General features: G+C 47.8%; 1 protein-coding gene across 2 annotated transcripts in view; it reads right to left on the bottom strand.

Annotated features, from left to right (window-relative positions):
• Positions 1-203: 203 nt before the first annotated feature.
• The window catches only part of TSC22D1 (TSC22 domain family member 1), an 89,371-nt gene continuing 66,045 nt past the window's right edge, over positions 204-23,529 (bottom strand). The window contains exons 1-3 of one of the 2 annotated variants that reach the window (XM_080916676.1): positions 2,486-2,828; positions 2,029-2,077; positions 204-939 (exon numbers count right to left, since the gene is read on the bottom strand). In XM_080916676.1, coding sequence (XP_080772802.1) covers positions 682-939; positions 2,029-2,077; positions 2,486-2,610 — 432 coding nt within the window. In that variant the 5' untranslated portion in view covers positions 2,611-2,828 and the 3' untranslated portion in view covers positions 204-681. Of the gene's footprint in view, positions 940-2,028; positions 2,078-2,485; positions 2,829-23,529 lie in introns of those variants that run through there. The other variant, XM_080916675.1, reaches the window with a different exon arrangement.

Genomic DNA, 23,529 nt, shown 5'->3' with positions numbered 1-23,529 from the left:
TCAGAACATCTAAATTTCTATCTGTGCAACCTAAACAGTAGTTACGGTCCTCTATTGTACAAATTCGTTACACTACATACACAAATATACAACAAGCGAAACAACCTTCATATAAGACAGCCTAGGTCCCAGCTACCTGCACCCTTGTGTCTCTAACAGTTTTGTGTCTTCTGGTGTTTCTGAAAAGAGGGACAGTACTGTCGTGTTCTGTAAGCTTTGGTGACAGTTGTCAGTTTTGTAAAAGGACTGCACCCCCCCCCCCCCTGCAGTCTTGTTTCTGGCCTCTCAAGTTCTCTGAAGGGAAGGAGAGGAGAGCAGGAGATCCAGGAGCGCCCACTTTCCGAGCCCCCAGAGCTCTTGGAAGCAGGGTGGGAGGCTGGGGAGGGTCGAAAAGGCACACAGCGCCTCAGCGTCAATTAAACCATTCCTCAGACATCTGCCACGCGGCACAGAGTACATCCACGCCCACTCTGATGAAACCTTAAATTCACTCAACTAGTATATTTCAAGCCAAAAGCATTATGAGTGCTTAATACTGGGGAGAAAGCGAGAACAGCGTGTCGAGTCTCACGTCTCGCAGACAGCAATGAAATGGGTGACTGTGGAGGCGGCTTCTCACTAGCACATCTCTTCTGTCCAGTTCAGACAGCAGCAGCAGCCCGTTCTGTTCGGCATAGCAGGCTATGCGGTTGGTCCTGAGCCCTGGGATGCTGGCTGTGCCGGGGGCTGTGTGGTCCCCTGTGGCTGTGTGGTGGCCGGAGGGGAGCCAGTCTGCAGCTGGGCCTGAAACTGGGCGAGCTGCTCTGGACTGGCCAGTGTCTTCAGCAGATTGTTCTCCTGCTCCAGCTGCGAGTTTTTCTCTATTAGTTCTTTGATCTGCTCCTTCAGAACCTCCACTTCCTCTCTAACTGCATACATCAAATGACTTTTCACCAGATCCTGAAGACAAGAGGGAAAGAAAGGCTTTAGCTTTTACTAGGTCCTGGACTCTGGCTTTTCCGACAGCCTTTCTTAGCTCTCCCTAACCAATTATGCATCTACCTCCAAAGCACACTTGTGGAAATCTGCGCACAATCACAACCTCGAAACACTTAAGTTTAATGCATACGTGATCAAGCTTTTCAAAAGTCTCTAGACTTTCTCTGCAGACATTAACCAATGATGTGTACAGTCCAGTTCCCAATTCAAGATGGCAATCCGCACCATGGCTCCTTTCAGACCCTGCTTCCCCGCCCCCAGGCCCTCCCAGCACAGGGAGGTTTCTTCCCTCCCTCCCTCCCTCGGCACCGGCTGCAGCCAGTTCCTACAGAGCGCGTTGCCGCATTTTCTTCCCTCCACCTCTACTCCCCCCCAACCAGATCAAGCTGACGTCACAGAAACCTGGGCAGCCGTCGTAGCCAATGGGAGCCCGAGTTATTTATAGCTCTGAATTAAAGGTTCAGAGTTTGCCTAGCAACAGTGGGCAGAGAATCCCGTGAGAAGAGCCACAGGCGCTGCTCCAATAACAAAGAACGACCGAGGCGGAAATAAAAAATAGGAGAAATCCAGGCGCAGGCCGAGAAAGACAAAACTTTTCTCCCATTCCCCTCCTTTGTGCGACCATAGCACCATCGGAGAGGTTCTGGTATGGCCTAGAGACCCCTTCCCCAGCTCCCCTTGGTGGGGACATCCTCCCTCCCAGCTCCCCGTAAAATCTCAGGGTTCCTAGTAAAGCCAGTGCCGAAGGTGCTCCCAAGATGAGCAAGGAGGGAGCTGGGCCGCTGCCTTCTTATCCAGACATTTAGTGAAATGCGTCCAGGGCAGGGTCCGCTCAGAACCTGGGGCCCTTCTCCAGTGGCGCCCGTGGTATGTGGCTCCTTTCCACGCTGGCAGGAGAGCAAACTAGCGAGCTGGCGCTGGCGTTCTGACTGTACGGAGAGCAACCAGCAGCGTCTGGGTTTAGCTAGGGATGCACTAGTCCTTCCCCAAGACATCTCGGTTTCTGTGCTGTGCCCAACCGAGTACAAGTAGTTTTAAATCAGTACATACCATAGCTTGCTCTATTTTGTTGTCGATTGCTACCACACTTGCACCAGAGCTGGAAAAGAGAATAAAAAAAAAAAGATCATCAATAAACGGAATTGATCTTTAACATCCAGGATAAGGACAGATCTCTGAATTCGAATGACGTTACTAGCATCATATTTTAAGAATTCTTTAACGCTACAAAAATGCATCCTACTCTAGAAAATCCCAGCCATCCTCACCTATCCAGGCATTTCCCTATTTTCGGGAGCCACAAAGGACTAAATTACATAATGGAAGAAAGGCTTTTCTCGAGCCAGATCTACGGAACTAAGGATCTTCTGGCCATTTCAAAAAGAAACGTCTATGTCACAGTGCCCAGGCAGGGACAAAGGAATTCGCATGGCTATCTTGTACCTGCAGTACCGCGAGCCAATTTACTCCGAGTCAATCTAAACCAACTATCCCAGCTGACATTTACCTATTGTCAAGTCTCACGGAAGCGTTCTCAGTTCCCAGCAAAGACGACAAGAAAGAAATTGAGAAATGTCTCAGTTGGTAAACTCCTAGATCCATCGCCACTGGTCTACACCATTGGGATTTCATGCAATTGCAGCCAAATTAAAAAAAAAAAAAACAAAAAAACACAAAAACAGCCTCGTGGAAGAAGAGAGCGAGGGAGGGAAAGCTCCAGCAGCCTGCTTGAAACCAGATAAAGCCTCCTAGCTGTCTGCAGCTCGGGTGCGGACGGCCGTGCGGCTGTGCTGTGCTGAGTGGCCCGCGCCCGGTCCGCCCGCTGCCGGCTGCACTCTAGAGGAGGCCGCCCGCCCCAGCGCCACATATAGGCGGCGAGGCGCCGCGCCGATTGGCCGCGCCGTAGGCCCGCCCCGCGCTCCGGGCTGCGGTCCCTCCCGGTGCCCGCGGCGGCGGGGGAGGGGGCGCGGAGGGGGAGGGGAGGGGGTTGGGCGCCACCTCCTCCGGGGATCGCGTCAGGGTCCCCGAAAGCACCCGGTGCCCGCACGCTTACATCTAAGGGACCCAGATTCGGTCTCCAAAGCGGCCAGTTCCCGGCGGCGCCGAACCCGGCAAGCTCGTTCGTGCAACCAGACCCAGCCGAGCTACTGGGCATGCCCAGTCCCACCACCAGACGCCGGCGTCTCGGCTTCAATTACTGGGTTCTTCCAAGAAGCACTAACGGGAGGCTACAGAGGCTGTGCTATGTGCAAGGAGAATAATCCTAATGCAGGAATTCTTGTGGCATGCTTAATAAAATTAATAGGAATATTACAGTTGCTTTTTTGGTGGGAGATAGTGCCACAAAGTTTATCGGTTGTGTGGAGAAAAGAATATTGTATTTTTCTTTGCTAAGCAAATAAGAGAAATGCAGGGAACCTTCCTCAAATGGCCCTCGAGTTGTAAGCCTTAAAATCTCATTACCCTAACGGCACGTTTATAGCTAGGAAAGTCAATCTACAGCTCCAATCCCAAACAGATCTATTTTCAGCTCAGCTTAGGGCCAAGGGTTTTTAAAGTTAAACTGCAATTCCCACAAGATGCAATTCTCGATCTTCTTACATTGGAGAGATTGAAATACTGTCAAGGATGTTTTCCCAAAAAGCATACAATCCCTTATATGTAGCCTTTGCTCTTTTGCAGTGTGGCCAGAACCAGTAAAACTATGGAGAGAAACTGATGGCGGTTACAAACAGTTCACCAGTCAAGAGATGCCGCAGGCTAGCCACGACCTCACCTCCCAGTCACAGAGATTCAGGCCATCAAATCAAAGTCCTTAGATAAGGGTGTACAATAGCTTAGCCCGGGGAAAAATTACGCCTAACAATTTAAATATCTGTGAAGATGCTTCAATGAAGATTATACTTTATCATACTATAAAACTAAGGCCAGAAGTTTATTACATGTTATATACAGTCTGCAGTATGGCTGAGGAAAATTTAACCTCTACAATACTGCCCTCTAGTGGCAAAAGACTATAAAACAGAAAAGGATGCTTGGGACCTTCTCCATAGGCAAGTGGTATTAAAATAAATAATTCCAAACTAAAATCTGACTATGATACATAAATATCCACTCTACACCCATGTGAACAGTGAACTACTTTCTCAAGATGAGGCTTCTCCTTCAAGTTACATCCTTTCCTAAACTGCCATCAGAGTCTCTTAGACAATCTTTGAAGTTGACCCAAGGCTGGAGAGGGTATTTGGTTTCAGAAACTGTCTTTATTCAGTTCAATACCAAATATATTGAATACAGCACAAGAGGAGAAGAGTAACTCTCTTCTGTGTTAAAAATGGGTGTTGCTACAAAACAATATTTTTATCATGTTTCATGTTAGGCTTTGCTTCTGAATAAAAATGTTAGTATATTTGTAGATTATGAGGTGTGTTGTTTGAAGGTGCCACTTTCAGTAAGGGGAAACACAGTAAGACTGACCTAATAACTCCTCAAACAGGATGGAGTGCCCATGTCTATGAATGCTAAGTGGACTTATTAGGTTCTTTGTAGTGTGTGATTTTTAAGTTATAATTTTAATTATCAATCTGTACCTTTTAAAATATTTTAACTGAACAGCAAGCCCAGGGGAAAGGGTATTACAGAAAGGCACGCTGCAATGTAAGAGCTAACCATAAAACAAAGCCCGTGCATGAAGAAATGAGGCTAAGATTCCCGGCTGGAAAAATCCCACGGTTTTATTTATCCATGTTGTTCTTGAACATAATTAAAAGAGCCAAATCGGTAGATCGGTTCTGTTTTCTATTGGTTTCAGCTGAATGACTACCCACTGTATCAGCCAGAGAAGCCAACACAAATAGCCAGTCTGTCTAATCCATACCGTACTGGAAAACTGGCTGGACCAAAGAATACCAAAAAAAAAAAAAAAAAAAAAAAAAAAAAAAAAAAAAAAAATAAAAAGGGAGTCTTCTCATCTCAAACAAATGTGCTGGATTCTCTTAAAACTGGCCTTTTTCTATGAAAGGTGGAATATAGAACTTGAAAACAAAGGCAGTGGAAACAGGAAATCTTGGGCTACAGCCACTGGGTCAGAACGTCTGAGAATTCCCCTTAAAGGTTCTTCTATTTCCCAGACAAGTTTCTGTGAGTCTAGTGCCATGTCTGAGACAAGAGGCCAGGCCCCCTTCAGGAGAGACTCCCCAAAGCCTGGCCACGCAAGCCAGCTTCATCAAGTCTATACATACAGGGAAGGTATGGACATCTGACATTTGCTATGGTCTGCATGTGAGCCTTTCAATGGATGACTTCAACCACCTCCAGCTCTTGGTACCAAACGTAGGGAATGAAGAGGAGGAGGTCAGGCAGGGTCTGTGAGGGTCAAAGGTGACTGGAGGTCAGGCAGGGTCTGTGAGGGTCAAAGGTGACTGGAGGTCAGGCAGGGTCTGTGAGGGTCAATGGTGACTGGACTTAGCCAACACTGCCTGAAGCAGAGACCCACATACATAGAACAACCTCTTTTCCCATCTAGACTCCTTATGGACCGACAGGGACTGTCAAGAAAGCAGACAAGGGAGGCACCTTGTAAAACTGCTCGTCTAGGCCCCTCTCCTGGTCACCCCGCTTCCCGGGTTCCCAGGGTACCAAATTTAACAAAACCACAGACTTTACGGCCAAAGAAGATGTGGCAAGCAGAGTCAGAAGTAGAGGTGGGAACAGAGACAAAACTACCTCTAAGCCATTAAACAAAGTCTTATGGCTACCACGTGGTTGGAAACACAGTCCAGAGAGTCAGAGCCAAATCCCACGTGATCTCACATCGAAAGAAGTCGATGTCATCAAAGTAGAGAGCAGAGCAGAGGTTATCAAGGTAACCGAGGGTGATGATGGAGAAGAGGAGAATGGAGGGATGCTCCAACGATACTCGCTCTCAGGTAGGAGGAGGAAGGCAAGAGGACCACTCACTAGCTAGCATGCCAGCTTCAGGGAGGCTCAGACTGGACCCTTTAAGGAAAGGGTCCCTGATAACCCAGAGCATGAGAAGTTAGCAAGCCGTATTAAACTAGCCCACACACATTTCTATGAACACAGAAATAAGAAAAAACAGTTAAAAATCACCATGTACAATCTTACCTGTCAATTTAAAGCACTATTTCAACATATAGAAATATATTAAAATTTCACAGATAAACAATGAATAATGGTTTAGTAATAGCCCCTTTGCACACTATCAAAAGAAGGAAAGATCAGCAGAAGATGAACTGTTACATGCAGCCTTCCTTTGGTTAGAAAATAAGGTTGAAAAGTCTTCCTAATGAAAAGAACACAGACTGGAGAAAATGACTCTGGACTGCCAATGGGCAAACAGGATGTGACCCAAAGGTAACAAGCATCAAGAAGAAAATTAGCAGACAACTGTCTAAAGCAGGAGTCGCCAGGTAAAATGAGATGACCAAACACCTACAACAGGAAAACAACAAAACCCAAACACTAGAGCGCATCATCACAAAACACAAGAGCACAGGATGGAGGGGCGTATCCAAAGTGCACAGACAGAAAGAGCAAGAGAAAACAGTTCCTACTGCTGCCTTCTGGAAGACCAGAGAGACAAAGACTTTACAGTTCTGAGAGAAAAGGGTCACACAGACTCCAGTTCTCTCTTGGCCAAATTATCTCTTTAGTGCAAAGTTAGGATAATAACATTTTTAGGTATTTTGTACAATACTTGGAGACTGACAACAGAAACAGTGGGCAGAGATAGCACAGCCTGAGCCAGAGGTCAGACCCTGGGAAGGACTGCCAGCCAGGCTAGGCTGTGACCTCAGGAGAGGCTGCCTGGTGCCCGGTGGCCTGATGGGGGAGGGAGAGCCCAGGAGCAGGAGTGTGGAGAAGAAACTCCGTCTGTGGGGTCCGAGCAGATGCGGCTAACGAGGTACCCACAGTCCGGCTGGAACCCGTGTACAAACAAAAGGTAGCACCCCATCCATGTGTCAGCCCTTTAGAGATGAAAGACCAGAACCATGACAGCCCCTGAGAAGGCGGCAGGAAGGGTATTTGTAGTACGTGAAAGCTAAAAGAAGCCAAACTGCAAACTGCGTCTACCTTTATCACAATTTAATCATAATACTCAAAATTGAAAAATCAAAAGAAATGTCCTAGAGAAATGGAATGCCTGGATTTAAAGTAAAATCTTTAAGTAAAAGGGAAGAATGCAGACTCAGACTACCAAATTACCCCCCCCCCCCACCCCATAACAAGTTCTATAGAAACTACCCAAGTTTGAGACAGCCACTGCCAAAGAACAGACAGCAGTCACAAGTCAGAGAGGGCCTGAGCCCGTGAGGGCTAGAGACAATCTGAGTCTAGAGCAGCGAATGCTCAGGACACTGCCCAACTACAGGGGTGTGTGTGTGTGTGTGTGTGTGTGTGTGTGTGTGTGTGTGTGTGTGTGAGTGCTTGCATGCACACGTCCCTACTGCATGAGTCTACGTGTCTACGTGCATGTGTGTGTGAAGTGGGCATCGTGTGTGTGTGTGTGTGTGCTTTGCCCCTACGGAAAGCTGTCTAAAAGCAAGCCTTGAAACATTAGCAAGTCACTCCCCACACGGTCACAGCAGCAGATATACAATCAGGAGGTCAGGACTCACAATACAAAACCAATGAAAGCGACCTGCATGTGACCCGAAGACAAGGATAATCAGTTAGAGACAGTTAACTGTGCTGCATGTGGTTAAAGGTAGGAAAGCCATTAGGACAGTAAAGACAGTGTCAAAACAACTGAAAACTACAAGATTTAGAACAGAACCTAGACGGAGGAGAGCAACAGATCTGAGGGCAGCACTGTGAGTGCTGCCCTGACGATACTCAGAGTCAGAAAACACGGTTAGCACAGACAGACAGACAGCAGGAGACCAGCGGACGGGGGACAGTTTCAGTAATGGCTCCCCACAAAACACGACGAGGAGGAGAACTATTTTTGGAAATAATGGCAGCTCCCCCAATCACAGTAACGACTGAGACTACACCCAAACTCTTAAGACAGAGATTCTGTTGCACACAGTGGGGCAGCAGTCTCCAGCTGGCCTTCTACTTGAAAACAACTACAGGCAGGAAATAATTTATGGTTACAAAAGAAAAAGCTAGATCAATATGGCGAGTTGATTTTCCATACCAATGTAAGAATTCTGTAAGAACTGGTAACTTCAATAAATGCTCCTTGGTCCTGGGCCAATTGGATAAAGTCAAATTTAAATAGCAGAAGAAAAGGAAAAAGAAAAAAAAAAAATCAAACTATTCCTCACACATGAAGCATTAGCCACAAACTGATCAAAAGCAAATGTAAACCCTGAAGTAGAATGCTTCAAGAAAACCAGGAGAAACCATGTACCCTGTAGATTAGGGACACTTCTTAGATAGGACCTAAAACTCCAATCCATGAAGAAGAAAAGAGTTGGCAACTGGGCTGCTATTGAAATTATTCTCTGAAGTTACTACCACAAGAATATTGGAAGCAAATTAACAGTAACAGGTGCTAGAAACACAGAACTAAATAGCCAATAAAAGAGATGAGCTAAGATTATTATATATATATATGTATTTATATATATATGATCAATACATGTTATAAATATAACATAGTATATATTATATATACTGTATACCACATACTATATCATATAAATATATGTGCAAATGTGAACAATACTAAACAGAATCAATCATTACAAAACGGCAAACCCAAGCTATGAGATGCTACTATACAATACACCTGTATATACACAACATGCTTAAGATCAAACCTTCGGGGCTTCAAGGACAGCAGAAGCACCGACAGTCTGCTGGTCGTGCGAAGGTATAATGCCACAATTGCTTTTGAACACTTAGGCATACACTTCACATCAAGGCCAGTAATCCCAGATCAGGTTATGAATTCTAATTTGCACGTGCACGTTCTCAGTGGCACGTTCTCAGTGGCTTTAGCATAAGCACCAAAATGTCACACAGCTGCAAGACAGACAACCACGTCCCAGCAGTAACGAGAAATGAACTAACACCATGAAGAATCCCACATTTAACACAGTGAGTGGAAGGAGCCATTAAATGGAAAAGGCTGCAGAATACACAGTCCCGCTTATAAGATATCCCAGGAAAGACAAACCAGAGGGGACAGAAGACAGCTCCACAGCTGCCTGAGCTTTGAGACAAGGAAGGGAAGTGTGAGGCCTTGTTCACGACCCTCTGCAGTGGGGGGGCTCCCCTCAAAGCCTCTCGGCAATATGATTCAAATGGTTAACTTGTTTTTACATCTCCAAGAGAATAATCAGTCTGAAGCCAAATTTCTTCATAAATACCACTTCTGCTAAATGGTGGTAGATTATGAAAATCAGGAGCCATAGACAAAAATGGCACCCTAGATTTAGAAGCTAAATGACATTCTGTAAGAAACATCTTAAGTGAAAGGTTGTCCTGATTATTCTAAGGAAGGACCTTACACATCTCCTATCAAAAATGAACAACATTTCTTCTTTACTTTTATGCAGCCATGGAAAAAGATGATTTGAGCTCCTTGCACCTTAAAAATAGTCGCTTCAACCTAACATTTCCTGAGAAACTCCTGAGGCGGCAGTCGGAAGCAGCAGAGGTCAGCCCGGTTTCCTATGTACACAGAATCTCTTGGTGACCTTAAAATGGACAAACTTAGCTGAACGCTTTTAGTTATAAAGGTGAAGATAAAGTGGACGGTGAGCACCTAGTACAGCGTGGACACTGCAGAGGTGACACTGCACACGTGCAGTGACCTCTTCTTCCCTCACAGAGGACACACGTCCGTTGATGGCCACTGGTTATGGAGCTCCGCTTGGGGGTTTCCTCCAACTCTGGGAATTAGAATTTTAGAGGGGAAACAAGCTTTGGGGACCATTTTGTTTTGATAGCCTTAAGATACGATGTGTCCAGGATTTACCTGGAGGATGGGCATCAATATATTATGTATTAGGGGTACAGAAAGAAATTCCAGAGCCCTGAACAGAGTTCTAAATCAATGGACATGAGACCTGGGATGGTAAGGATGGGGAAAAGGGAAGGAAAGATCAGCAGAACCTTCATAGTCATCTAAACCCACCCATTTTACAGGTGGAGAAAGGCCTAGGGGCCTGGAAACCCACACCATTGCCCAAATGTGGCACAGAACTTACAGTCTGGTGCTGGGTGTCTAGGTCTAGTCTGGAGTGGAGAATGACCCCCGACCCCTTACTAGGATGCAGGGCAGACCGATCAGAGGCTGATCAGTCTCGGAGGTATCGAGTTCTGCAGTCTGTGAGTGCTCCAGGCACTGTGTGAGGCCCCACAGCCCCAGGCTGGTACATTACAGAGGAGACCTGCCCAAGAAAGATGTTCCAATGGTGACACCGCGGGGCCTTCTTCCGAGAGCCCTCAGGAGCTGTGGGAAAGGAAGGCTTGAGGGACTGTGAGGAAGAAACAGTGGCATCAGCAGCATGTCACTGTGACAAGCCTTAGGACCCCAGTACTCCAGTGGGTCCTGCCAACCCGCGACATCCCTCTAATCTCCTGTGTCATTTTAACCTTGTTATATTCTCCACTAGTGACAATTCAGTAAGGGAAGGGGGACGACAGGACATAAAGGATAGAGGAGTGGGCCCTGGCCAATGAAGAGGGTCACTTTCAGCACTTAAACGAGCTGTGTGCAAGGCAACTGCAGTAAAGACATGTGCCGCCACACAACGCAAGCCCATCTCTGTGAGCACGAAAGGAGGGAACTGAGTCCACACAGTTGTCCTCTGACTGTCACACATGCACCCTCGTATCACATAGACACTCACGATAATCTTAAAAATAAAAATTGCTTCTAAGAAGGACTGAGGCGTCCCCATTCTGGCCTTCCTTCTTTTTGAGCTTCATAAGGTCTGTGAATTGTTTCTTGGGTATTCAGAGCTTTCTGGGAAGGGAGAACAAAACACTCAGGGGGGGGGGGGGGGAATACAAGGTGAAATAGAGGAACAGGGATTGAAGAAAAGATCACTCAGAGGTGGCTTCACCTGGAGATTCACCCCATATGCAGCCACCAAACTCAAGCACTATTGCTGATGCCAAGAAGTGTTCACTGGTGGGAACCAGATAGAGATGCCTCCTCAGGGGCTCTGCCAGAGTCATAGATACAGCTGAGTGTGTTTGCAGCTAACCATCCGACTGAACACAGGGACCCCAATGAAGGTGCAAAAGAAAGAACTGAATGAAGGAGCTGGAAGGAGTTGCAACCTCATGGGAAGAACAACATTATCAACCAACCAAACCCTCCAAAACTCCCACGGACTAAAACACCAACCATTGAGCACACATGGAGAGGCCCGTGGCTCCAGTTGCATATGTAGCTGAAGACAGCAGTGTCTGGCATCAATGTGAGAAGAGGCCTTTGGCCCAGGGAGGGCATGTTTTCCCAATGTAGGGAACACCAAGGCAATGGGGTGGAGAGGGTGATTAGGAGGGAGTGCAGCTTTGTGAAGACAAATGGAGGAGGGGGATGGGGTGGGCGAAAGGGATAACATTTCAAAATGTAAATACAGAGAGTATCTAAATGGAAAAGAATAAAAATTGCTAACATGTTTTTAGGGGACTAATATACTATATTTTGACCAGAAGGATACAAACTAAAAATTTCTTAAAATTCTCTTTGGGCACTCACTCATCCATTTATCCATCCTATTTAACAAGAACTGTGAAAAGGCCAAGAACTAAAGTTACGAAGACAAATGAATGGAGCCCCTGCTTTCAGTGACTGGGGAGGGCTGGAGGGGGGAGGGGGGCATCCTGTCTGATACATACACATACAGGACGACGGTTCAGAGAGAAACTAAGGGGTGCTTCTGAGAGCACAGGATTCCCTCTCGGCTTTGAAAAACAAGGCACTTACATGGTACAAGGGGGGAGTGACCAGACAAATGCCTGGCTCATGGGCCATGCCAAGGTTCTGGGTCACTCAGGAGCTGACTCAAGCACAGGTGGAAGGTGGAGGCTGTGGGGTGGGGTAGTGGTGGCGCAGAGGGTGCAGACAGGTAACGCTGAAACAGGCTGAGGCCTGGCAGGCCACAGGAGACTTGGATTTCAGTAGCTGGGGATCAGATGCAGTGTGTGTTTTATTTAGGAAGGTCACTGACAATGTACAAGATTCCAGCAGAGACAGTAGGAGGGACAGAGGGAGGCCACGGGGAGGGAGGGAGGGAGGGAGGGAGGGAGGGAGGGAGGGATGATGGCTGGGGGTGAGCACAGCAGGTAGGGTTCCAGGTCCTGAAAATATGTGGAAGGTGAAGCCATTAACCAATCAGATACTAGAGCTGGTTCTGGGAAAAGATGGCAACTGGTTGGACCCAGCAGCCAGTGGGAAAAGCGGTCTGGAACTCAGGAGAGAGTGGGCCTAAGAAAAATGTTTTCAAGTTGAGAGACAGCAAAAATATCCACAACATCCCTGGGTGAAATCAGCTCAGGGCACACATGGGAAACAGTGCAGCTGGAGCGCAGGTCGCCAAGGGCAGCCATGAGGAGACACCCGAGCTTCCCGTGGGTCTGCTGGACACATCAGGTGGTGCTGGGTGGAAGCCATTGTTTTCAAGATCTAGCATAGGACAGTGGTCTCTTGAATGAGACCAAACTGACAGACGATCTGGCAGGAAGAAAGAGACAACTCAAATTAACAATGCCAAGTGGCCCAGGTATTCTTCAGGAAGCCACAATGTGTCCTTTGAGAGCCCACTGAAGAGTAGCCAGAAGACAGTGCAGCCATGGTGGCAGAGAGCACGGAGAGGCTCTGCCGGGTTCTTGCCTCCTGCAGGCACAAGCTGCTGAGAAACAAGGGAAGTGCTAGAACCAGACAAAGCCCAGCTCAGGTCCAGGCTCCAGACGGCTCTCCTCTGTGGGGGAAGAGTGGGCGAGACTCGCAACGCAACAGGAACAAAACGGGCAGAAGTCTGTGCTGCCGGGGCTCACATTGTACTGGGGTTGAAAAGCAAGCCTGGCCAACAGGTACAAATGTGTGTGTATGTACGCATGTGTGTGTGCACTAATATATGTGTGAGTATGTGAGAGACAGACAGACAGACAGTGTAAGCACGGAGAGGACAGGGAGTTACTCTTCAAGGAAGAACTCCTTGAGAAGTGAGTTTGGGGCAGTCCTGGACAGGAACGAGTCTACCACAGAGCTTCTCACACAGAGCAGCTAAGGATGTACACCTCTGATCTCAGGGAGCCCACGACAGCCAGGAGAATAGAAGCCTCATGAGCGTCTGCAGTAGCCAAAGCTCAGTACCAATGCTTCCTGCTGCTCTTCCATCTGCCTATTTCAAAGAGGCGTCAGAAGAACCGGGCAAAGGTGAGCTGTCATAAAACAATCTGTGCAAGCTTGTACAGCCACAGATGCGGAATCCAGCCTATCGATAATCATGTTTCTCATCTGGTGTGGATTTCAGCTGTAAGAAACCCCTCAGTCCACATCCATGTCTCACGGGGACAAGCAGTCCATACTTCTGCAAGTCTTACTGCTTCTGTATCAAAAAGTGCGATTCAACGTCCCAAAGCTGGCTAGTCTCCTGCTCTAGTATCAGGCAGTGAGTGCAAAGGAAAAAAGTACTGAGAAGCCAGCGAGAGGAAGGAACCCATGCCTTGTGCATTACCAGTGGTCTATACACCCCCTGCCTGCACATGCGTGTGCACACACACACACACACACACACACACAGGGGGAGAGGGAGAAGGGGGAAGAAAGGAGGGAGAGAGGGAGCAAGAGAGCGAGTCTGTTGTGAGCCAGCGCGGCAGGGTCATTAGGAAAACCAGAGCGCCGGAAAGACCATTAGAATGACTGACGTGTTGCCGGCAGTGAACAAGAAATCTATCAGGAATGCCTTTCCCACAGTCAGAAAAGTGATTTTCTACATAAAGACCAGAAACTGCCAGACCACAATTCTTTTCTGCTCATGGTGGCTGAGCCGTTTAAGCCAACTCTAGTTTCCAGAGCCTTCAGCTACAGGTGGAAAAGGTAAGAAAACAGCCAGTGAAACCAACTTTAACGGAAGGCAGGCACGCGCTCCAAGCTTTCAGTCTGAATGGACCAGACTCCTTATAACACAGTCGTCAAGTACTGCAACTGAACTGCCATTCTGGACCTTTATTCCTACCTGCTTCTGTGGTACCTGGGGCTGGCTGAGACCTATGCGTTTCCCACACAGTTCTGAAAGTAGACAGTCTCTTAGAGCGCCCAATGCACATCATTACAAATCACCGCCCCGTTTTTGACAACTAGAACACACCTTTGCACACACTGGATCATAACCAAACTGCCCAGCTGACCTTGAGCCTGAGGTTGGCTTCCACAGTAGCTCAAGGCTGTCTTAGTCCTTTATCTGCCCTCGCTTTCCTCACACTTAGCTGACATCCTAAACTATGCTGCAGATCTCTTGGCTTCTTTTACGGCTGCATGGATTCTGTTCCCTGTCCCGTAGGGAGATGGCCTTAGAGGTTCTCTAGTGGGTGTCTGTTCTCAGAAAGTAATAACTGTCTGCCCAGATAAAGCACAGGGAGCCTGTCTTCCCCGTGCAAACGTCTGCACATATACTAATTCCACAGACATCTGTGATGGGCACAGCATTAATCCCTGGCACCTTTGAGGAGTGGAAGAGACTTATCCTTAAAGCTTTCAACAGAGATCGTTAGCAGAAATGCATAAACATTTGAACATCCTTCACTGCAGAACAACCGTGGCTTTACACAGCATTAAAGAGAACAGTACCAAGATACATAGACCAACTGAGGAGGGGAAGAGGGAGGGGAAGGAGGGGGGAGAGGAAGGGGGAGGGGGAGGAGGAGAGGGGAAGGGAGAGAGGGAGGGAAAGAGGGGGAGAGGGGAAAAGAGGGAGAGGGAGGGGAAGGAGGGGGAGGGAAGAGGAAGGGGAAGGGAGAGAGAGGGGAAGGGAGAGAGGGAGGGAAAGAGGGGGAGAGGGAGGGAAAGAGGGGGAGAGGGAGGGAAAGAGGGGAAGAGGGAGGGAAAGAGGGGAAGAGGGAGGGAAAGAGGGGGAGAGGGAGGGGGAGAGGGAGGAGAAGAGGGGGAGGGGAGAGGGAGGGGAAGAGGGGGAGGGGAAAAGGGAGGGGAAGAGGGGGAGGGGAAAAGGGAGGGGAAGAGGGGGAGGGGAAGAGGGAGGGAGGAGAGGAAAGGAGGGAGGGAGGAGAGGAAAGGAGGGAGGGAGGAGAGGGAAGGAGGGGGAAGGGGAAGATCCCTGAGCTATGTTTTAGTCCTCCCTCATCTGAATTAATCTGACTGTAAAACAAAACTCAAGGTGATCATTTACCATCCACAGCAGCGGAGCAGCCCAGCTGCGCGGGTCTGAGGCTGGTACACCAGGCTCTGCGTTACAAGTTACAGCTGAGCCGTCCACTGAAGCCCTTACACGCCTGGTCTCGGAGCCGGGGCAGTGCAAAATCAGTCAATTACCTGCTGAATCCCATTTCAGGGAAACCAATTCCTCTAGAGATGGCGTCTCATAACAGCCATTTTAATGTGTGGTGTTGGATTAGAGGATTTCAGAAATTTTATATGAATATATACTTAGGGCCACATAAACCTCTCCTCAGTGTTGGGGCTGAAAGTGCAGAGATTTAGAAACCGACACAGGCTTTCCTTCACAGCCTGAGCCAGAGTCCAGTCCTTCCGCCGTATTCAGGCCCACCAGGCTCTGCCGCCACCTATCAGCCTGCCCTCAGCCTACTGGCCCGGAGCCCACTTCACTCCGCACTGCCACCCCTGCCCACCACAACGCCACCAGAATGCCGTTCCGATCTTTTGTGCAGCTTTCTATCAACCACCGGAGCTCGCAGCTAGACTGGGCTGTACCAGCTTTGTATCTGCCCAGTGCTCTGGCTACGAGGCAGCTCTTCCGAGTGGTTGGCCTCTGCTCCATTTTGTGCCTCTGTTGCCTGTACAGTGTGAACAGTAAACTGTAAAGACCTTCGCCCAGTGTGGGAACAGCACATCCAACAGACTACAGCAGGAAGACGGACTGTCCCCTTACCGTGAGGCCTTTGTCATGATCTTGCTCCTTACCCAGAAGATCTTGGCGGACTAGGAAGCTCTAGTCACTTGATACAGAGACACAATCTCTGCCTAATGAAGGGATGAGGCTGACTTGGTGCTTCTCAACCGTGGCTGAACTTTACAATCAAGCAGGAAACATTTACAAAACACAGATGCTCGAACCTGACCCTCAGATTTCAATTTCCTGGCGCGGAGTTGGCTTCCCAGGTGATTTCCTGGTGTGAAGCCGGGCTAACCAGGCTCCAATTGCAGCTCAGTGACTGGAAATGGTGAAGAAGCCCTTAATCAAAATGTAAGCCGGTCACAGCGAAGAGACACTGTGAAGAGACACTCGGCAAGCCCAAGATTCTGAAAAACAAAGACCATGTGGCCCACAGCTCTCCAAAACCCTCAAAGTCTTGCCCAGGCCCTGCTGAGACAGCATCTTCTCTGTCTAGAAAGTTAGCAGGGGACAGAAGTCCCATTTGCCTCTGTGATCAGATAACTCTGGCAGGACCCAGCTTGAGAGGCAACATATATAAACCCGCCCTGGTGCCTAAGAGTCACAAGCCAGGGGCCCCCAATTCAAGCTCCACAGCCACAACAGGGGAGACATGCAGGAAAGACGGGAGGGAAGGGCCTGACATTGCAGTCCCAAAGGCAGAGGCTTGGCATAGGCAGTAAAGTGTGCAGGGTAAGGTAGCCTGCCGTTGTTGGTAAGAACAGTTTGTCAACTGGCAACAGCTCTGGAGGGCAGTCCTGGGCCAGAGGTTGTCAGGTTGTCAACCTCTGAAGCCAGCCACCTGTTTTCAGGCTCCCTGCCGTAAGGCCTGAGAGCCCATTGGCCCGCGTGGCACAGCAGACACACACAGCCAGGTGGCTGGGGTTAAAGATGCTCCGACTTTCAAGACTTACAAAGGCAGGCCATCTGTGTGCGGATCTCACTGCCACACGTGTCTCTCCCACTCCTCATATTTGGGAGACACTCAAAGCAACAACTTGCCACAACAGAGGGTGGACCTGGGGTCCCGCCCAGTCCACATACAACAAAACTAAGGAGGACTAGCAGACAGAAGGAAAGCTTCCAAAGCGAAGAGCGTTCTGGCGGATGTCACACACCCAGCACAGGCTCTGCACCAGCATGATTCAGGAAAGACAAATCCTACGTTCACCTGAGCCTCTCCCCCACTGCATGCACTGAAGACTCCAATTTCCAGCACCACAGTGTCCACCGCGCCCCAACCTTCGTCCTGCTACACAGGGCTCACTTTGCTGATTTGGTACAACAGCCTCACTGTTCTACTGTTGACCGCCCTTTGGGTGTCTAATGGCGCTTCTGCACTGTTTTACTACTCGGCAACCTTACTTTTCTAAACCTGTTTGACTTTCCCCTTTGGTCCCCTTCCTTTCTTTCTCGTCTCTATTATTCAGAGCCAGCATCTCTACGCTCACCCTGGCAATTTCAACTCCACAGTCAACATCTGTGTTGGCGTCACGGTTTTCTGTTCCACAGCCATTGGTAATGATTCCCTGCTGCTAATCAATCCTAAGCACTTTCAGTCTTGCTCAGCTTGGTGTGACAGCAATGTTTGCCCCTTGCTGGGTGGTACCGGAGATTTACCCCCAAATGACACGAAAGCTGTCCCCACCAACAGATGAACAAGCAGAGCACAGAGCAGAGACCCACACAACACAAATTAGCACAGGAACATGATGCCAACAGATCCAGCCACTGAATGCGAAGATACAGGCCAGGGTAAAGTGGAGGAAGATGAAGGCTTCAACGATTTATTTGTAAAAAATGTGAGATGACCCACCCACCCACCCACACACACACACACACAAGAGTAATAATCATTTCAGGACCTGGAGAAGTAAGCCAGCAACACAGATGACCACACACACACACACACACACACACACACACACACACACAATAAAGTAATCATTTCAGGACCTGGAGAAGTAAGCCAGCAACACAGATGAGAAGGCAGCCAAATAAATGAGGAAAACCAGCAACTTATGAGAAAACAAAACAAAAAACAAGACAGCAACACATAACATGTAACACAAATTCAGCCAAAAAACCAAAAACTTTGAAGGACAAAAGAGAAAAAGGTATAATACTGAACAGACAAACGGGACCAGTACACACTTCATTCCTAGATCAGTAGGGACGGTAGGATCAAGAGGACATGTCTCAACACCGAGGAGATAGAACAAGAAGCTGAGAGAAAAGCTAAAGGCACAGAAATCCACCAAACACAAGTCCAGGCATTTCTGAGATCTGAACAAGGAACAGGCATCCAAGCCACAGAGGAATTCAGAACCCTCAACAGACATGACCAAAGATGAGTTTCCCCATCACACACCAGTCAGGATGCCAAAAGCATAAACTAAGAAACAGTACTGAAAATACTCAGGAAAACAAACAAATCAACCAACCAGATAAACTCACGAGGGGAAGCAAACACGGAATAACACCAGGCTTCTCATGACAGCAGTACAACTGGGAAAGTGTGGGGCTGTATTCCAAGTTCTAAAGGTACTAACTTTCGGGCAAAATGGTTATATCTTAAAAAGTAATCTTTAAAAATTGACAGAGAAGTAAAATCATTCCAAAGCAAGCCTTAAAGGCATTTCAAGACCAACAAGCCAGCACTGCAAAAGACAGAGGAGGAAGACTGTGTGTGTGTTGTGTGTGTGTTTTCATGGTGTATGTGCTACATGCACATGAGTCTACAAATAAACATACATGCATGTGTGTATGCAAAGACAAGCGCAGGACTCTGGCTAGAGCGGCGAACCAGTGAGCCTTCCGGCCACCTGTCTGTTTCCCTACTGCTGGGGCTACAGGTAATCACAGCCATTATTTGGCTTTTTGTGCTGGAGCTTTCAGAAAGACAGTCTTAACCAAGAGAACACAAGAGAGGGCAAATGCTACAAACTAAAAAGAAAAATAAACCAAAATCATGTCCAACACACTTTATATGTAAAAAGGGGAGGAGGAGAAAGACTTAATTCCCTAACCAAGAAGGAAACAATTCATAAAACTAGAGGAACTAACACACCTCTCTAATAATATTCCTAGCTGTAACTGAAAGAGGAAACTTAGCTGAATGGAGTCTCTTGGGAAAGGTACTCCTAGACAAAGATGGAAAGCCTGAAGTCAGTTCACTAAGCAACTGGAAGCCTAAATTAGCAAGCAATTCAGTGTCACTATTTGGTTGGATATCTTAAAAAGTAAATTTCTAGGCAAAACTCAAAAGAATAAAAAGGCAACGCCACTAGTGGGCACACATAAAAGGGCAGCTACCCGTTCTCAACAGGCCATCCAGACTGAAAGCCAACCAGAAACTTGGGCTGATCTACAGCACAAACGTACTTCCCAGGACATCACGCCCAAGGGCTGCAGAAAACTCCCTCTCAGCAGCTCATGAATTTTCTCAAAACACGCATCACATTTTAGGTCACAATGAGTTTATTTTTAAAAACATTTTAAAACAATATGACTCTACACACACACACACACACACACACACACACACACACACACACACACCTGAAATAGTTCCTTGTCTCGAATCAGATAACAGTGGTCCAAGACTTGAATTTAGTAATAAGGTAACCACAATAGCCACACAAACACTAGGAGACTGCGCAACGTTGTCTAGAACAGTCACTACATCAGAAGGACCGCTGTGAAGGTCTTATAATCAGGTGAAAATGAAAGCTTGACTTAGCAGAACCTTTGGCTGCCAAGCCTGACGACCTGAGTCTGACCTGAGAGCTGGCATGGTGGCAGGAGGAGGCAGGGGTATTGCAGCGAGTCACCCTCTGACCCCTACACGTGTGCCATGGCACGCACACACACAGACACACAAATAAGTGTGATCCCCAGGCAATGAGTTAATGTTAGACTTCCAGGTCTGAGAAAACAACAGCAAGTCCAACCCCAAAACTGCGGACAGAAAGAAGTAACAACGGAGCCAGAAACCCGAAGAAATGAAAGTGAGTTGGTTCTTTGAAAAATAATAATTAACAAACTTTTGTCCAGACTAACCACGGGAAAGAAAATATCTAAACTAATAGCAGAAATAAAATCCCAGCAAATTCAAATGAAGTGCAAGTGAGCATTAGTATTTTGAGAATTAAAACAAACAAACAAACAAACAAAATCCATGGAAAAGAAAGTGAGACACGTAAGTATAGACAATCTACCAAAAGTCAGATCAAGAGGATATCAAGTTCAACAGACCCACAGCAAGCAATGATACTGGAAGAGCAATAGACAGTCCAGGACTGGAGGTACCCACTGCTTTTACCAAACGCTAATAAACTACCATCAGGGAGAAGCCCCTCGCTTGCAGGGGGCCAGAGCACCTCACCACAATTCAAGGGAACAAACACTGCCTGGCTGGTTCTATGAAGACACTACTATTTTGCTATCAAAACCACACACCACATAGACACACACCAATAATCCAGATGGACAATGGCACACACAAAAAAATTCAGCGCGTTTCTAGAAAACAGTAAGATCATACACACCAAGGCACCCGGTTTCGTGCTAGGGAATGCAGAGATCAGCAGATGCAAACCAGTGAAGGCTGACACTGGACCACTTCCTCCAAAGAACCACTGTCCTTTCTGCACTAGACTTTTATTCTGGTTATGGATTTGCCCTTCCTGCATATAAGGCTTCTGCCAAAACCACCAACCAAAGACTCACGGAACGCCTTCCTTATCCACCATCACGGTACGCTGCTCAGCACTGCTTCTGACCAGGAACTCACTTCACAGCCAGAAGTGCTACAGTGGGTCTTACCATGTCCCCCACCATCCTGAAGCAGCTGGACGGACAGAAAGATGGGATGAACTTTTGAAGACACAGTTACGGTGCCAATTAGGTGACAGCTGCTACGGCCAGCCAGTTTTGGCAAAGCCCTCAGAAGCATGTACTGGAGGAAAACGCAAGAGCTTTTAATGGAAGATTTTGGAAGAAATAGGATATACACATGAAAAGGAATTAAATCAATCTCTAACTCCAGCCCCATTCCACCCCCACCCCACACACACATCAATTTAAAACTGATAAAATGACTTCAGTGTATGACTTGAAACTCTGATTCTGTTACACAAACCACAGGGAACATACTTCTAGAAGATCAGGCAAGGGCTTTCTGAGGAGAAATTAGCACAGAAAGCAAATCCAGTGCATGTATAAAATTAAAAGATTTCAACTCAGCGAAGGATACAACCACAAAACTGGCTTTTGCTTTTCTGTTCCTGATCTGCCCCCAAATAATGAATTTTACATAACATTCTTTTTCTTAACCTCGCCTGGCAAGCTCTGCCACCACCTGCCACGGCCTTACACAGCAAGGCTTCCAGATCAGTGTGGCCACAGTATCCGTCCTCTCCACAGCATGCGGGGGACGCCTATGGCCCAAAGCCTGAGCGACTGCAGGCCATCCGCAGGGCCAACCCTCCAGCCGGGACTCAGCCTGTACTGAGCTGCACCCAGCTCAACTTCTTTATCAGACATCCAACAATTCACTCTAACAAAACTATCCTCATAAGAACAAGAGGTGAGTGGATCTTAAGATAACAAAAACACTCAGGGTGTAGGCTAATTCATTGAGTCCTTATAGTAAGGCATTAGCAACTTTAGAAGTCGATCCCCTCTGCCCGGATGAGCTGCTTCTTTGGAGGGCACGCAGCTATGCTCCTGGACCCCATCTTCCTGAGTTTGCAGTCAGAGTGCAAAGTTAGTTACACAAAGTTCTGCCCCAAGGCCCCAGGATTTTACGCTAAGTCTGAACTTAGTCTAAGGCAAAGTTATAGGACAACCATTTTATATAATCTACTGCGGCAGTGGGCCAATTACTCAAAAGCATAGAGTACCTGGCCAAAAAGAAAATGTTTTCATTTTGTAGCTACAAGATGAAGCCATCCATATCTTTAAGCACGCAGCCACCATATTTACACACCTGCCCTCCACGACGGGATGCTACTAGGGAGAGCTGGGAAGAGACGCCCAGGTGCCGCCGTCCGGTGGCCCTGGTCCATGGTCAGACAAAACAATGTAGCCCCGGCAGAATGGCTGGTGGCTTCTCTACGGAGTGCGCATGAAAACTGCCTGTCAACCAAGGAGGGATGGTGCAGCCAGAGCAGCACGGGGAGGGGGGAGCACGGGGGGAGCACGGGGGGAGCACGGGGGGGGGGGGTAGCATAGCAGGGAGCACGGGGGAAAGTCTCCCATGACTGGATAACGTCTACAGCCATGTGTAAAATCCTCAGAGCCAGTGCTGGGACATCACAGAGACCCAGAGAAGCACAGGACTGCCTGAGCTACTGCTTTCTCTGTGTTCATGAGAAACCAAATAGGATCTTAAACTTGGGCCAGTGAATTCTAAAGATTACATTTTTTTAAAGAATCATTTATTTTATGTATGTGAGAACACTGTAGCTGTCCTCAGACACACCAGAAAAGGGCATCAGATCCCACTACAGATGGTTGTGAGCCACCATGTGGTTGCTGGGAACTGAACTCGGGACCTCAGGAAGAGCAGTCAGTGCTCTAACCACTGAGCCATCTCTCCAGCACCAATATGTATTACGTTTTTAAAAGACTGGAAAAACATGCAAATAACCAATGAAAGAAACACAGTCAAGAGACAACTTGACTGTCATAGCAGACTCACAAAACCACCGCAGACCCAGAGCCACGTAAGAGCAAAGCTCTGGCCCAGGAGACAGACGACTTACCAGGGCTGTCACCAGAACCACAAACTTCTCTGAACAGCCAGAAGGCCTGACAGGCCAAGTCAGCACGAACCACACCCTGTACCCAGTGTCACCTCCTCCACACACACTGTCTACAGTCTAGAGGCTCCAGGACCACAGGAAGGACCCCTTAACACGCCCTAGTTAGGCCTCAGATCTACAGATGCTTCCACGGTGTGCCGCTCTGCTATGGTGGCCTGTGATAAATAAATCTCAAGATTTCATGGTGCCTTCGCTCCCTCAACTGCTGTTACAAAACCCTCAGAGAAGGCAGGGCTGTCTGCCACTGTGTGCTATTAACTTCACAGAAAGAAGCCATGTTCTAACACTCCAGAGAACAGCACTCGGCGTTAGTCACTTCATCATTAACAGGAAAACCGGTGTCGGCAGCGTTTAAATGCCCACACCTTACGCTCTGTCTTAGTCTATGAAGTCACTGCTACCTGGAGGGTTCCCCGGAAACAGCTCCGCTACACTTTACTGTTCAAGACACCAGGACAGCGTGGCCTGACGTTTAGAGAGCATTCCATCATAAAAGTTAAAATGTAAAGCTCTGGCACAGAAAACATTTAACATTTTACCACACAGAGAAACTTAAATTTATTTTTGCATCACCAAGAGCACGGCACTGAACCAAAGGGAACCTACAAACACGCAACCCTGCCACCTTGTGGAACACATTCAGAACTACAACCTCT

Source organism: Micromys minutus, assembly GCF_963924665.1.
Source record: "Micromys minutus genome assembly, chromosome: 5".
NCBI classification, from domain to species: Eukaryota; Metazoa; Chordata; class Mammalia; order Rodentia; family Muridae; genus Micromys; species Micromys minutus.
The sequence above is the reverse complement of the archived record's forward strand: the minus strand, read 5'-3'. Positions and strand labels throughout refer to the sequence as shown.